General features: G+C 41.0%; 1 protein-coding gene and 1 long non-coding RNA gene across 2 annotated transcripts in view; one reads left to right on the top strand and one right to left on the bottom strand.

Moving 5' to 3' along the window:
- Nucleotides 1–16,306, top strand: part of SPOCK1 (SPARC (osteonectin), cwcv and kazal like domains proteoglycan 1) — a 547,123-nt gene that overhangs the window by 526,333 nt on the left and 4,484 nt on the right. Inside the window, exons 6-8 of the mRNA XM_060091966.1 lie at nt 2,330–2,446; nt 6,267–6,488; nt 10,898–10,960. Of these exons, the coding sequence (XP_059947949.1) occupies nt 2,330–2,446; nt 6,267–6,488; nt 10,898–10,960 (402 nt within the window). The remainder of the gene's footprint in view (nt 1–2,329; nt 2,447–6,266; nt 6,489–10,897; nt 10,961–16,306) is intronic.
- LOC132485439 (uncharacterized) overlaps nt 12,872–16,306 on the bottom strand; it is a 204,595-nt gene continuing 201,160 nt past the window's right edge. The window contains exon 3 of the long non-coding RNA XR_009531411.1: nt 12,872–13,010. This is a non-coding gene — a long non-coding RNA (uncharacterized LOC132485439). The remainder of the gene's footprint in view (nt 13,011–16,306) is intronic.

The raw sequence follows: 16,306 nt of genomic DNA, 5'->3' as shown, positions 1-16,306 counted from the left end.
ATCTCTACAGATTAGAGGGAAGGACTGGAGGCACAGGCTTGCGTGTCAGGATATCATGATGGACCTCCAAAAGTTGGAAATCCCAAAGGGATAGCTAACTTCATCCAGCGCTCGCCATACAACGTTCTGCTGTGATGGAAATAGTCTGTATCTGCGCTCTCCCAGATGGAGTCATTTGCTAGCCGTGTGTGACTACTGAGTACTTGGAATGGGGTGGGTGCAACTGAGGAACTAAATGTTGACTTTTATTTCATTTTAGTTTATTTAAATGAAAATAGCCACAAATGGCTAATGGTAACTCTGTTGGATAGCACAGGTATCTGTGTTCACCCGTTTCCTGTGTGGCCAAAGCCAGTTGTGTTTAGGTATATTTGTCTTACTGGTTTTCTGAATGCTGTTCTATTTGCTCCACATTTACTGATAAGTTGTCAATTTAGAAATGAAAACAATCGTAGAGGTAATAAACATCATAGCTGGCACATGCTGAGTAATTACTGTATACCATGTGCTTTGCTAAGCCCTCTAACACACCTCATCTAATTTATAGTCACATAATGATACCCTGAGTTTACGGATGATGAAATGGAGGTGCTGAGGGGTGAAGTGGCTGGCTTAAGTCACCCAGCCAGCCAGTGGTCCAGCTGGGATTCACAGCAGGCAGTGAGACCCCAGAGCTCTTATATACTCTGCTGCCTGTCCCGACAGACCTCAGTACCATTGCCTGCCTGGTGTTTTAAGGTACAGTCGTGTCCTGGTTGTTGAATGCCAGGTATTGTCTTGAGGTCATTAGCAACCTGCGTATAAACAATGGCGGCCACACACTCCATGCTTTACAGAGTTTAGCTCTGGCTCCTGGCTGGAAGGAAGGAAGCAGCTATACACGTGCACCGAGGTTGCACAGACCCAGTCTGGGTCTGCTCACCACCTCCCCTCAGATGGAGGGCAAGAGAGTCCTTTCCTGCCTGAGGGCTGGGAGCTTTGGCTCTTGTTCTCCATCAAGGACCAAGCCCCAGGCTCAGGAAAGCTGGGCTTTCCTGAAAGCAGACATGAACTATAAAAATGAGGAGAGGCTCTGCCTAGTATTGTCTTCTGGAGGGGATTCATCCCTTTGCAGCTCAGATGGGGGCTGGTCGCCTCAGTTGAGTGAGAGCCTGCACTTAGTGAAGGCTGGATGGGAGTTTGAGCGAGACCCTCTGCTCGTTTGTCACTACCCCCGTGCCTTCCACTGGGGTCTCTGCACTGATAGGTTCTAGCCTTAATCTACATCTTGTCAGCACCATGAGACATTCAGAACCTGGCTCTGCATTGTAATGGGGCTTGCTTGGCTTCACAGCCTGACTCCTGCAGCTTTAGAATTTGGGAAAACTGACAGTTGTGGGGTTCACTTCTTATTTACTGAGGCTTTACCTCCTCAGGTCTCTAATTCCTGTCCCTCCGGATGCGAACAACCGCTAAATGCATTGCTGGTTTTTCTGCGTCTTGGGAGTGGCCCACTGCCTGCACCCTTTGTCAGAATTCTCAGCACCCAGAATTAGGGTAAAATCAGGCAGCTAGGGAAAGTCAGCTCCCTCCTCTGCACCATTGTCCCTCCTTTGGGGATTTCTCTCCTCCAGTCTTAGCTCTCTATGAGACTGTCAAATAGCCTGCACCCATCCACCCACCTGGATTTTCTTCTTGTTCTCAGGAGTATTCACTGGCCTTGTTCTGTCATACCCTAAAAGATGAGCCAGATAGCTAAAGATGGGCTGCATATAGAAAGGACTCTTCCAGGGACAAGGCATCCATCTGTCCATAGGGGAAAGTCAAGTCAGTCTGTTCAAAGGCCGGCAACATAAGCCACATCCACAAACCCAAACGTGGGCTAAAGCAAAATTGAGAGTCACTCTTACTGGGGTCTTTTGGTGTCCCAGGCAGCCTTTCCCTAAGAGCATTAGCTATTCCTAAATGTTAATCTCTTGGCATGAGTTCAGTGGAAAACATCTTCTCTGGCAACTGCAATAGCAAGTTTGACCGGGTTAGCAAAAGGGATCCGTGATGGTCTTTGGAGGCTGGTGCATCATCGCAAGGGCATCCCAGCTTGCTTTCAGAGTGCCAAGGTAGTCCAGGTTCACTTTTGCATGGTGCTGCTTGCCATGGGCGTCTCGGCTCTCCCTTTGTCGTACTCTTTACCTGTGAGAGCAGCATCTTTGGGGCATTTTCACAGTGGCATAAGGAGCTATATCCTGGTTGGAGAGGGAGGTCTGTTAGGAGCATCACGTGTTGAGGGTAGAGAGCTCAAAAGAGGAGAAGGCCCACGGACTCACTGTTTCTTCCATCTGCTTTTCTCCAGCCTGCACGGACAAGGAGTTGAGGAACCTCGCTTCCCGGCTCAAAGACTGGTTTGGAGCCCTCCATGAGGATGCAAACAGGGTCGTCAAGCCCACCAGCTCCGACACAGCCCAAGGCAGTAAGACCGCTTTACTCTCGCTAATTTATCTCATTTTAAACACCACATTCCCTCCTCAGTTATTGGATGTTGTTGACTGACCACCCCGAGATGCTGTTGTTAAAAGAAACACTAAGTTAAATGTATACACTGACTTGAAATATACCCCAGTTTCAGAAATATTAAAATATGGAGGAGAGGGAAATGCCTTAGAATCAAGAAACTACTACAACAACTTAAGTTTTTTTAAAGTCTGCTTGCAAAATTATCACGTGTTTAGTACAGTCCTTTTGGGAAATACATTTAAGTATATGTAAAGATACCAAAATAACAAACTACTGTGTATAAAATAGATAAGCAACAATATACTATATAACATAGGGAATTATAGCCATTATCTTGCAATAACCTGCAAAAATACTGAATCACTATGCTGTACACCTGAAACGAACACAATATTGTACATCAACCATACTTCAATTAAAAAATGTATAGAAACACAGCATTTTAACAACTGTAAGCACGTCGTGGCATGGCATATACTTCAAATGTTTCCTTGCCACATAGAAAAAAATATTTATGTCTGTGTGTGTATGTATACACACACACACTTTACAGACTGTCTTATAGCCTTCTTTTATCATCCAGCAATTCACTATGACTATCTTTCTAGGCTGTTGAGTAGTAGTATTCTGCCTTATAATCACTATATAGAATCTCAATGTATAGATACAACATAATTTATGTAATTAGACCTTTATTTGGGAGCTTTGAAGTTGTTCCTAATGTTCAGCTATTATAAGCAACACGGTAGCAAACATCTGTGATAGCTTAGCTCTATGCATTTTGTTTTCCATAGATAAACTCCCAGATAAGTGTTCCCTCCACCATCACTGAACTGGCAGAGACCATATCCAGAGCCTCTCCATAAGCTGGAGAGAAAACTCAGAGTAGGTCTGCCTGTTTGTACCTTGACGGAGCCTCTCACTGCCTTTATCGCAAAGGCCATTAGGGGAGAGCTCCTGCCCACAGTGGCCGATTGGCACAGAACAGAATAGTCAACAATACAGTTGTTGAGATGCGTGGAGCTTTGCCACAGCCTCTTCTGTGTAGAGATTTTTATACTGATTTGTCAAAACATAAAAACACACGTTATTTAAAACAGAGAGTATTTCACCCCATCCCTGATGGCACACTTGTGTGGACAGGATTTCTGAATGTAATGCTCCTGGATTGAACTAAGGAGGTAAGAAGTGATACTGGCAATTGGTGGGACCCAGAGTTTAACCAGCATCTGGTCTTCAGCCCAAATTAGAATGATCTTCTTAATTTCGGGTTTATCCTTTGCTATTCATAGCCATCTAGAGATACTAGTAGAGAATGTTGATCCTAGGGGACAATTCTTTCACCAGTTTAGTTTTTTTTTTTTTTTTTTTTTTTACCTTAAGGGAAAGGTAGGTTCTGGGAAGCAAATGCTAAGTGTCCAAAGAGTGGGTCCTGGGGTTGTAGTATCTGTGGGAAGGGGGATGTAAGAGTCTTTCTTTTCATCCCTGCCAGAGGTTTCCTTGGGAGTTTGTGGACAGTTAATTCACAGGTAGTCTCTAGATGCTTTTCTCAGGGGTCTTCCAGGAGCCGCTGAGTCCCTGGGCTTTCTGAACGACCTTTCAATGAAGACCAGATTGACGTGAAAGAGCTGCTCCTCGCAGCCTCCAGTCCTGGGAGGCCCCTTCTGCCTCCCAGGGAGCCAGGGAGCCTGCAAAAGGCCTGCCCTTGGCTACAGGTCCCTGAAGAGGTGTTTAGGTTGGATGTCCTGAAGCAACTGGAGCCGAGGGATATAAAGGAATGACACTTGGTGAGCCCGCGAGGCACAGGAGGGAGAGACGTTTTTGTCAGTCCAGGAGTTCTGAAGGGGAAAACCACGGAACCCTAGAAGTGCCAACCAGAAGGGCTGCTCTGTTCCCCTGGATATCAGATGCAGGTGCCTCTTTTCTAGAGCCTTCCAAATTTGGCACTTCTTTTCAGTGGTCAGTCAGCAGTATTAAAATGTCCCTTTCCTGTGTATTAAAATGGTAATATCCTACATTGATGCATATTACATAAAATATTCTGTACAAAAGTGTGGAGCCATTTAGTGTCAGAGTGAGTCAATTATCTTGCTTTATTCAGTCGCCCCTGAGGGCATCATCATCACAGAGATTGTTCAGTCATAACCTTCAGTCAAAGAGGAGGCCAGATGATGTTCCATAGTCTCTCAAAATCAGGATCTTTTCTAAGATGTGCTTTAAGATATCAAAAGGTATAAATTTAAAAATGGAAAGATTTTTGTATGTTGGAACGGGTAAGTAAACTTTGCAGTAGCTAGAAAACTTCTCTCAACAAGTTCTTCTGTTGAGCACTTCCTGTGTGCCTGTACTGGCTTCTGGACAGCAAAGACCCTGTTGTAAAGATGCTACTTTAAAGGGTGGGCACACTTTGCTCCATCTTATATCCTGCTGACTAAGCAGGGGTTCCTGGTGAGGCACGTAGAGCCCGATGAGCAGGCTGTAGGTTAGAAGAACCCTAGAGGGTCAATCGATCCCATCAGGATTCTCAGTGACAGTCACGGCAGCAGCCCTTGCATTGCTCATCCCTAAACTTGGCGCCCAAGCCCACTGGATGTCCTCAGGGTAGGAGGGTACCTGTGTCATGCGAAGCAGAGGCAGCCCTGGGAGAGGAGGGACTGAGAATGTAGACTCAGGGTTGGGCCACCTGGGCTTGAATTCCAGCCCCACAATTGTATGACCTTGAGCAAGTAACTTAAATCTTGAGCTTCTTTTCTGTAATCCATAGGGAGGATAAAGCATCATCTCTTAGGGCTGTTATAAGGATTCAGTGAGATAATTAAGTATAAAATGCTGAGAAGAGTGCCTTCAGTAACACAAAAGTGAACTCTTCATCATTTTCTGGGGAAAATAAAACCAGTCCTAGAAATCCAGATTATGGAATAATTTAACATTGCCTGGTGCTTTGATTCCGAAAGAAAGATGAGTTTTACATGTGGGGTATGCCTTCTCTGGGGTTTGTCTACAGTACACTCAGTATCCCGAGTGTTAAGCCAAGTGTTATTATTCGAGCACATACGGTTCCCACTGTAGAAACAAATAATTCTTTAAGAAAACCAACCCTCCTCCCCGTACCCCGGGAAATAAAAAATACTTTTCTGAGTCATACATGATTCCATGTCATGTATCTCTTGAGGGGATTGCAGAAAAGAAAAATGGGGAACAGAGGCAGGTACCCTGGCTTGTTTTCCCATTAATGTTCAGACTGCTTGGATTGAACAGTCCTTTGGGATATAATCAGTGTTTCTGGATTGTGCCACATAGTTTCATCTCACTGCCAGCCTTTTACGATAGTTTTTTTGTTTTGGTTTTTCAAGTAGTGTTTTTTCCTCAATATAAAAGCATAGTTGGCAGTATTATCTGTTAGTCCTCTTACTCACCATGTTTGTATTCTTCCTATTTCAGGCATCCTCTGTTTTAAGGAAGTCTAGTAAATGAAAATCCCTATTTACATCACAGATAAATTAGGATTGGGGATTTATTCCCTTTAGAACATATTCTCCTCAAATGCTGACTTCTGTTTTAGCACATTTTAGATTGTTTCATTTAAAAACCAACCAACCACCACCACATGTTCTGGTGGAAGGCTGCTGAGACTGTACCCATGGAGGGGGAAAGTACCAGGGGACGAGGTGGGGAGGGTGGGCCCTGGGGCTCCTTTGGGGGCAGAAAGCTGGGGAGCAAGCAGGGCAGGAGAGAGCAGGCTTGGTGGCAGCTGAGACATGTCCTTCCCTCTACAGGGTTTGACACCAGCATCCTTCCCATCTGCAAGGACTCCCTGGGCTGGATGTTCAACAAGTTGGACATGAACTATGACCTCCTGCTTGACCACTCAGAGATCAACACCATCTACCTGGATAAGTACGAGCCCTGTATCAAGCCTCTCTTCAATTCTTGTGACTCCTTCAAGGATGGCAAGCTCTCTAACAATGAGTGGTGCTACTGCTTCCAGAAGCCTGGAGGTAAGGCAGGAGGGAGGTGGGGCCCAGAGGGCAGGGCCACCATGCTGTGCAGGGAAGGGCCCCCTGTCACGTCCTGGGGAGATAGACAGGGATCAGCAAGCAGAAAGACACAGCTAGAGAATAAAGCAAATGCTCTTTTCTCCTCATTGACCTCCACTTTTCAGCATGGTAGGGAAAACCCAGGAGCATAATTAAGGAGTGTGTTATTCCATTCCTCCTTTTAGGAAAATCTTTTAACTGTTGTGCCTCAGCTTTTCCATCTGTAAAATGGGTGTAGAAACCTTTGCTACATAATTCCCGAAGTCAGTGTAAGATCTTTCATGTCTTTGTTTTTTGTATATTTTCTTCAGATTAGGTTCTTAGGTGTTTCTGTTTGGTTTCAGTAGGAACTCTCTCTATACTAAGACATTAGAATTGGTCTCATCATAGGTGTTGCAAATAGTTTTTTTCCCCAAATTTGACTATGTGCGTTTTCGCTAGGGTGAAATTTAAAATTTTAAGATAGTCAAATTTCTCCATCTTTTATTTTGGGACTTCTTAGAAGCCATAAGGCTTACGTTAAGCTTAGAAAGGCATTTCCCACTGTGAGATAGTAAAGCAATTCTCTTTTGTTTTCTTGAGAACCTTTGTGGGGTTTTGTTTGTTTACTGAAATCTTTTATCACTTTAGTTTTTTGTGTGTGTGCAGTCAAATAGGGTCCCAGCCCCGATCCCTTGAGATGGCTGTCCACTTGCCCATTTGTCATTTATTGACTAACCCATCTTTCTCCCACTAGTTTGAAATGCTTCCTCTATCATATATAAAACTCCTCTATGCTCTGTGTATATCTGGGTATTCCTGGGTGCTTTGTCCTACTAATTGACATGTTTTATTATTTAGTGGACCACTCTCTGCTACCATTAATCTTCTTTCAGAATATTGTTATATGTCCTATATGTTTGAACTCTTTGAATTTTATAATCAGTTCATTCAATTTAAAAAAAACTGGTATTATATTTAGAATCAGGCAAAATTAGATTCATCTAGAGAGAGTTGACAGCTATATAATATTGAACACTTTTATCCTAGAACAGGGTTTGTCTGTTAACCAGCAAGCTACAAGTTTTGTTTTCACAGATGTTATACTTCCCTTGTGTTTATTGTTGTTGCCAGTATAGACAAAATCCATTTTTTCCCATTATATTTCCTCACTGGCGATTGCTTCACTATTACATTTGTTCCCGGCCACCATAGTAAATCCTCACTTTATTTATGATGGTTATTCTTGTTGGTTTCCTTGAATTTTTCAGGTGTGCAGTCATATTATCTTCAAATAGTGATAGTTTTTTCTCTTTTCAATTTTTGTACCTCATTTCTTTCTAATCACATCAGCTAGTTCTTCCAAATCGATGTTACATAATAGCCATGCTTTTTACTTCAATAGGAATACTTGTGGTGGTTCAGCATTAAGCCTAATGATAGCTTTGGGCTTGAATTCATATAAATTCATGTGGCTTTAGCTCCAGGTTGAGGCTGAGTGAAGCGAAGCCTCATTGCTAATACTTCACCTGGAGGGGTGATGCCAAGGCCCCGAGAGGGAAGTAACTGCCTTAACCACGAGGCACAGCTGAGCCCCTGGCCACATGCGATGTCTCCAGGTAGGCTGCCCTTTCAGCAGTTGTGGGAGGGAGCCAGGACCCACCTATGGAAAAGAATGGCGTCTAGGAGGAGCTGAGCAAAATAACTTGTTGTCACTCTTTGTTTCTTATTTTGTGTACTTCTCCCATTTTCTTAAGTTAGTTCCTTTATTTTTTTGATAAAGTTCCTACCACCTCCCTTCCTGACCCAGAACCAACTTTGGGAGTTCTATTTACCCTCACCTTTCTTTATTATTTCCTCTATTTTTAATATATCTACTTGAGGGTAAAGTTTTCCTCCAAAGCACTCCTTTAGCTGTAGGCCATAGGTATTCATAGTTTGTATTTTTATTATGGTTAATTTGTAGGTATTCTACAATTAAGGATCTGGGTACCTCTTTGGCCCAATAAAGCTTTTAAAGAGCACTTTTAAACTCTTCGTGTTGACTGTTTTTGAGATCATTCTTTTCTTTATTGCCAAGTTTTAGAAGTTTTTTCAGAAGTTCTCATGGGAATGTCTTTGAATGTTTGAAAATATATAAGTTTCCTTTATACAAAAGCAAAGATGCTAAGTATAAACTTCCTGGAATCATAGTTTGCTCTCTTGATACCTTAACGTTATTCTCCTAGCCCTGGATGTAGTTACTGAAAGAGTGAACCCATATGAATTTTTCTCCCTTTTGGTGGTGATGTAACCATTTTGCCTGGAAGCCAAAAGGATTCTTGGCCTTTCACGGATATGAACTTCCTTGGACATGTTTTAGTTTTGCTCAGGCTATATCAATCACTTTTTCCTGAGACATGTTATCCTCTTTTGAGCTCTAGAATTAAAACTTTTTTTGTTCCACGTGTTTAGTCTCTTCTCATCAGTCACATGGACGTTTCACATCAGTTTTGTTGCTTCAGATATAGCCTTCCTATCTTTAATGGCTTAATTTTCCTCTTTATGTCATTTATATCCTTGAGCTTTTGTATCTGTGCGTTAAAATACTTGTAGATGGTCTTTTTTCATTAGAATCTTTGGTAAATATTTTCTTCTCAGCAGCATACATTTTCTGTTACCATTTTTTCATCTGAAGTTTTTCCTTGTTCGCTCCTCTTTCTTGCAGCATTTTTTAGTAGGTCTCAGGCTTGATTCATTTTTACTTATAAGTGGAGTTTTTAAAATTACTTTAGGACAGTTTGAGAAAGGGGCCTGACAATTAGAAACTTTCTTCCTAGTAAACTGGCAGAGTGTTTATGATTGTGATGCTCCTTCAGGAGCAGTCTTCTAAATGCCTAAAGATTTTTTTCTCTGTATTTCTTCATAGGGAGATGAGCATTTCCATTTGTACCTACCTCATATGGTGACTGTAAAGATTAAATTAATTAGGAGAAAGTTCTAAAACATTAGCTGGTGCATTCTGACAATTCAGTGAATGTTCATTATTTGCTATAGATGCTACTTTTTTTTTTTTTTTTTGCTGTACACGGGCCTCTCACTGCTGTGGCCTCTCCCGTTGCAGAGCACAGGCTCCGGATGCGCAAGCTCAGCGGCCATGGCTCACGGGCACAGCCGCCCCGTGGCACGTGGGATCTTCCCAGACTGGGGCATGAACCCGTGTCCCCTGCATCGACAGGCGGACTCTCAACCACTGCGCCACCAGGGAAGCCCTAGATGCTACTTTTAACCATCAAAGAAAGATGGAGTTTGGTCTCTTTTTTGTTGGTTTCAGGTGGTATCTTCCTCCTGTACTCTGAAATCATCTTAAACCCAGAAGTCAAAAACAAGTACTTGACAGTCAGTTTCTCTCAAGGAATGAGCAGCAAGACCAGGTGGCATTGTGAAATCTGAAGGGTAACAGATGTAAATAGGCACTCAGGTACCTTCTGCAGACCCCACACTTGTACTTACAGAGGTAGGGTAAGTGCTCTGAGAATCCAAATGTCATGGTCTTTGCTGGAGAACCATGAGCAAATAGCAGAGCCACAGCATCTGCAAAGGCCGGTCATAGTAAAATTAAGATTAGTGAGGTTGCCTTTCTTTTTGCTTGGAGTGGAAGTCAAAAGGGTACCACACTTTCATATGCCCTACTTTAGCCATGTGGCTCCCACTGTATCAGCCCTTCACTTGAGAATGGACAGTTTTGAGCTCGTTTGTAATAACGCATGTTTTATCACTGAAGACTTGGAGGCTGAGAAAGAGGCCCAAAGTACTTACCTAGGAGGTGGCAAAGCCAGGAGTTACGGTGTCGCCCTTCTGTCTCTCTAGATCTCTTCTGTATCTTCATAGTTGTCCCTTGAGACCTGTGTTTTACTTTCCTGGGGTAGTGAGCCATGAGGTCGGAAGTAGCCATTCTAATCGTCTTTCTAGCCTGCAGTAAGACCTGGGGTAGATTAAATATTTGTCCCAGTCTGTGGATTCAACACACGTACCCACTAGTAACCTTTTATCCTGGTTCTCAGCTCATAGAAGTCTTGCCTGATGAGATACTTTTTTTCTTTATATAAGGAAGTAAATAATGAAATCCCTGACCAGACACTTGGTATTTGCTTGAACGGTTGGTGGGAAGAAAGATTCCTATACAGTGCAAGTAGCCCCAATACTATTTTAAGTACTTAGTGGTACAAAATGTTGTTGTTTTAAATTAGCGCCACTAATGGCCTGAATTTGTTTTGCTGCATAGTGACAGCAGATGGAGTAATTCCACTCCCAGGTATGTCGCTGTCTCCATTTCATGTCAAGAGTGAAGCCAACCATTAGCAGTCATATCCCTTACCATCTGGAAACTGACTTTCATAAATTATTCTTAGGTCTCCCTTGCCAGAATGAAATGAACAGGATTCAGAAGTTGAGCAAGGGGAGAAGCCTGTTGGGTAAGTACCATTTCTTGCCACTCATTTAAATGACTAATTAAACCATCCGTGTCTCTTGTAATATTGAGCAGAGCCACGGTTATTCAATTAGGGACCAGTGTTTTGTGAAAGAATTGCCTCATATTACCCGAGACAGGGCTCTTCCAGGAAGCTGGTACTATGCGGTAGTCCACAGGACATACTCTGAGGATCAGTTAGCTGGCTGAGAAACGCTGCATGCTCCATCAGTGGGAGGAGACGTCAAAGGTCAGCCCATGACCAGTGGGCAGGTCACCAGGCTGAAATTGAGCTAACCCCTCCCTGATCTTGGCTTTTCCTTCTTTCAGGTATGGCCATTAAATGGAGCTCTCAAGAGTTCCTTCCAAGTTAAAATGATAAGATCTATAAATTATAGAATTTCCTACATTCTGCAGATCAAGTTGTCCACTCAAGGAGGACGATGAGCTGAGTCCCTTCTAAATTTATCAGACAGGGTCCAAGGACTTGAGTGCACTTAAATACATTTCTGTTTCATGTGCATGATCACTGGACCCTGTCTCTACGTTTCTCCTCTTACCTTTTGTCCAAATGTTGAGGTGGAAGCAAGTGGGTTGTGCGAGTGTTTTTCCCTGACATGCAAATCTGTGTCCAAGGTAACAAATGCTGGCTGTTGAAGATTCCCTTTAGCTCCATACCCTCCTTTCTGCAGCACGCAGACCAGGCCATTGCTGAGACATCAGAGACACCTCATTTGTTTGCCCAAAAAAGAGTCTGCACTGCTTCCCTTGCTTTTTCAAAAGAGAGCTGACAGCTACAACACGAATGATTCTTGTTAAACATTCAGAAGCAGGTTTACCCCCTAAACAGCCTGCCATTTCAGGCGTTTATCTATTTTCTTGAAGGAAACAGGCACGTTTTTTGCAGATTGGTCTGGGAACTCTGGCCATTTCTCTTCATCTGATGTTTGTGCCACCTCAAAGTGCATCTTATTTCCTTCCTTCTACTTTTGAAAATTACTTATTTCACTGGCTTGCCTTAGACTTCCCACTTCTGATAACACCCTTTTCAGCTCACCAAGAACTCCAAAGTCGTTGTGATCTGGACCTGAGTGTAGGTTCTTCTCCAGTGTTGAAGACATAAAAGCATCTTTCTGGATCTCTCTTTCATTGGGCTTTCCTCCAGTGTAAGGACTTGTGCTCAATGATCTGATTCTTCCATGTGCGAGGTTATTTTGGGTTTGAGTGATGTGCATAAGAGAACTAATAGAGAGTGCTATCTTTGGATGCTTGGATATCTTCTTACTGCTTCATTGATAATGAGATATTTTTAAAGTATGTGGCCTCATAAAATGTCTCATCTTTTATTTTCCCCAGTTCACAGGAATGAAAGGCCTATCTTTTTCCTACTGTGAATCCCACCTAGTTTTAAAGCTCACTTTACCACATCTGCCCACATAGGGATATTATTCCAGCTGACTCATAAAAATACCATTTATCTGCTTAAAATTATTTTTTGCAGGGGGAAATCTCCTAATATAACACTTGTGTATTCAGGGGCATTCAGATTCCTAGCAAAGACAAGCAATAACAAATTATAGTCAGTTATAATTACTGCCTACTTAGAAAAGAATGGTAATTCTATTACCTTATAGATATAGAGCAGCACCTGCTTCCTACCAACGTGGGGCCTCAAGCCAGTATGTTTTTTGTGGGTTTTTTTGGGTCTATTAACTGCTCTTGTTTTCCAACTGCAGCTTAAGGAGGAGGATCAGCATTTCCTCAGCTTTCTACTTGTTCTCAAAAGAAAGCATCTTTTTTTTTTTTTTGGTCCCTTCTGTTCCCTGAAGACCAGGGGTGCTGTGCACTGGCTGAGCAACTAAGAGTATGGGCACTACTTCTAATTGCAGCACCAACAGACTTACCTGTCACTTAGGAGGGATTTTTCTGGGGGCAACTTCCTAGCTGTGATCTTTGAGAACATGGTCATCTTGGAATAGCTTGGTGAGCAGTTGCTAGAATCAGCTGGATCTGAGGTTACAGTCTGCCATGCCACTCTTCTTTCCAATTCTGTTCTATGAAATAAAATAAAAGGTCAATTTAAAAACACAGTCACTCTCAAAAAATCACAAATAAAATTAGGCAGTAGAAGCCAGTGGTAAGCAGAAACCTCCATCTTCACATGGCTGATTAATGTTACTACTCAGGTTACACTGAGGAGAATTGTCCCATAGTAGATGAGCACACAATCATCAAACACACATGCCCCTTAAGAAAAATGAAAACTAAAAACTGTCATAAATATTACCTACAGTTGAGTGAGAATCAGATTGGTATCACTGATTTAAGAAGAGAAATTATTATCTTCAGAGTGCTCAGAGGAAATCACTTTGAACCTAGAATGTTAAATTTATCTCAGTGATCATCCAAGTGTGATAACAGACATATTCTCAAACCACAGATTCAGTAAGCTTACTAACCGTAGACTTACTAAAAGTTTTAATATGCAGAAGATAAACAATACCAGAAGGAATTATTGAGATACAATGTGGAAAAGAAATAAGGCATGCTGCTAAATCTAAACAAATATGAACTATAAAAATGTTTTGATATCAAGGTAGAATTAAAATTTCAGACTGTTGGGGTCAGTGATAAAAATGTGTCTGGTTTATTCAGGAATAAAAGAAAATATAGATTAACTAAGAAGAATATGATTCTCAGTGCATATTTTAAGGTAACAGTAAAAACATTGGAAAAAGAATAGATAGTTTTTAAACCTATGGAAGACAACCATAGAATAAAGAAAACTTGATCATTTCAACAGAAAGCAGGAAAGGGGGAAGATAGCAAACACAAAATACAGTGGTAGATATAAAAACACACATATCTGTAATCACCATAAATGTGACTGGGCCAAACTCATTTATTATGAGACAGAGACTGAGAAAATCTGACAAGAGCAAATACTTTGTTTTCAATTCTTAAGAGAAAGAGGTATTAATATCTTGCTGAAATGTTACATTTACTATGTTGTTATGTCATCAATTGGTATACCCATAACTTTAAAACAAAATGTAACCAACATAGGAGCACTCAATATATAAGGCAAATACTAACAGACATAAAAGGAGAAATTGACAGTGACACAATAATAGTGGGGGACTTCACCCCACTTTCATCAATGGACAGATCATCCAGATAGAAAATCAATAAGGAAACACAGGCCTTAAATGATATTTATACAGCATTCCATCCAAAAGCAGCAGAATACACAGTCTTTTCAAGTGCGCATAGAACATTCTCCAGGATTGATCACATCTTGGGTCACAAAGCAAGCCTTAGTAAAGTTAAGAAAACGTTAAGAAAATCGCAGTCAATATCAAGCATTTTTTTCTGACCACAGTGCTGTGAGATTAGAAATCAATTATAAGATAAACACTGGAAAAAAGCACAAACATGTGGAGGCTAAACAACCAGTGGATCACTGAAGAAATCAAAAAATACCTAGAGACAAATGACAATGAAAACAGGATGATGCAAAAGCAGTTCTAAGAGGGAAGTTTATAGCAATACAATCTTACCGCAGGAAGCAAGAAAAGTCCCAAATAAACAACCTAACCTTACGCCTGAAGCAACTAGAGAAAGAAGAATGAACAAAACCCAAAGTTAGTAGTAAGGAAATAAATCATGAAGATCAGAGCAGAAATAAATAAAATAGAAACAAAGAAAACAATAGCAAAGATCAATAAAACTAAAAGCTGGTTCTTTGAGAAGATAAACCCTTTGACTCATCAAGAAAAAAGTGGAGAGGATGCAAATCAATAAAATTAGAAATGGAAAAGTTACAGCTGACACCACAGAAATACAAAGGATCCTAAGAGACTACTACAAGCAATTATATGCCACTAAAATGGACAACCTAGAAGAAACGGACAAAATCTTAGAAAGAATTGAACCTTCCAAGACTGAACCAGGAAGAAATAGAAAATATGAACAGACCAATCACAAGCACTGAAATTGAAAGTGTGATTAAAAAATTCCCAACAAAAGTCCAGGACCAGATGGCTTCACAGGTGAATTCTATCAAACATTTAGAGAAGAGCTAACACCCATCCTTCTCAAACTCTTCCAAAAAATTGCAGAGGAAGGAACACTCCCAAACTCATTCTATGAGGCTACTGTCACCCAGATACCAAAACCAGACAAAGATACCACAAAAAAGAAAATTACAGGCCAATATCACTGATGAATATAGATGCAAAACTCAACAAAATACTAGCAAACTGAATCCAGCAATACATTAAAAGGATCATATGCCATGGTAAAGTGGAATTTATCCCAGGGACACAAGGATTTTTCAATATCCACAAATCCTTCAGTGTGATACACCATGCTAACAAAGTGAAGAATAAAAACCATATGATCGTGTCAATCCCAAACTCCCAGTCTATCCCTCCCCCACTCCCCCTGGTAACCCTAAGTTCATTCTCTAATTCTGTGAGTCTGTTTGCTTTCTAAATAAGTTCATTTGTATAGTTTTTTTTTGGATTCTGCATATAAAGCAATATCATATGATACTTGTCTTTCTCTGTCTGACTTCACTTAGTATGATAATCTCCAGGTCCATCCATGTTGCTTTTCAATGGCTGAGTAATATTCCTTTGTTTCCATATATCATTTATATGCAGAACCGAAAAAAAATGATACAAACGAACTTATTTACAAAACAGAAGCAGACTCACAAACATAGAAAAACTTACGGTTACCAAAGGGGAAATGTGGAGGTGGGGAGGGATAAACTGGGAGTTTGGGATGGACATGTACACACTACTACATTTAAAATAGATAACCAACAAGGGTCTGCTGTGTAGCACAGGGAACACTGCTCAATATTCTGTAATAACATAAATGGGAAAATAATTTGAAAAGGAATAGATATGTATATGAATAACTGAATCACTCTGCTGTACACCTGAAGCTCACACAACGTTGTATATCAACCATAGTCCAATATAAAATAAAAATTAAAAAAAAACACACACACACAAAGTAACAGAACTGCAAGGAGGAGTTGTCATATCTATAGCCTAATCAGAGACTCTAATATACCTCTTCCTGAAAATTTACAGTTCAAGTATACAAAAGAAGAAATTAACAACATAATTCACTAGCATTTTTATATATGTATTCCTGTACATAGGCATAGAATAGTCTGTTCAAACACACATGACATTTGTCATGGATTACACAAAAGAAAACTAAAACTAAGCATCTCAAAAAAGTATCATAGATGATATTCTCTACAACACAATACAAACAGAAGTAAAAAATGAGGTTACACAACCTTATATGTCTGGGTTTTTTTTTTTAA

This window comes from Mesoplodon densirostris, chromosome 3 (assembly GCF_025265405.1).
Source record: "Mesoplodon densirostris isolate mMesDen1 chromosome 3, mMesDen1 primary haplotype, whole genome shotgun sequence".
Classification (NCBI taxonomy): Eukaryota; Metazoa; Chordata; class Mammalia; order Artiodactyla; family Ziphiidae; genus Mesoplodon; species Mesoplodon densirostris.
Note: the sequence above shows the minus strand (reverse complement) of the source record. Positions and strands in the feature narration are given on the sequence as shown.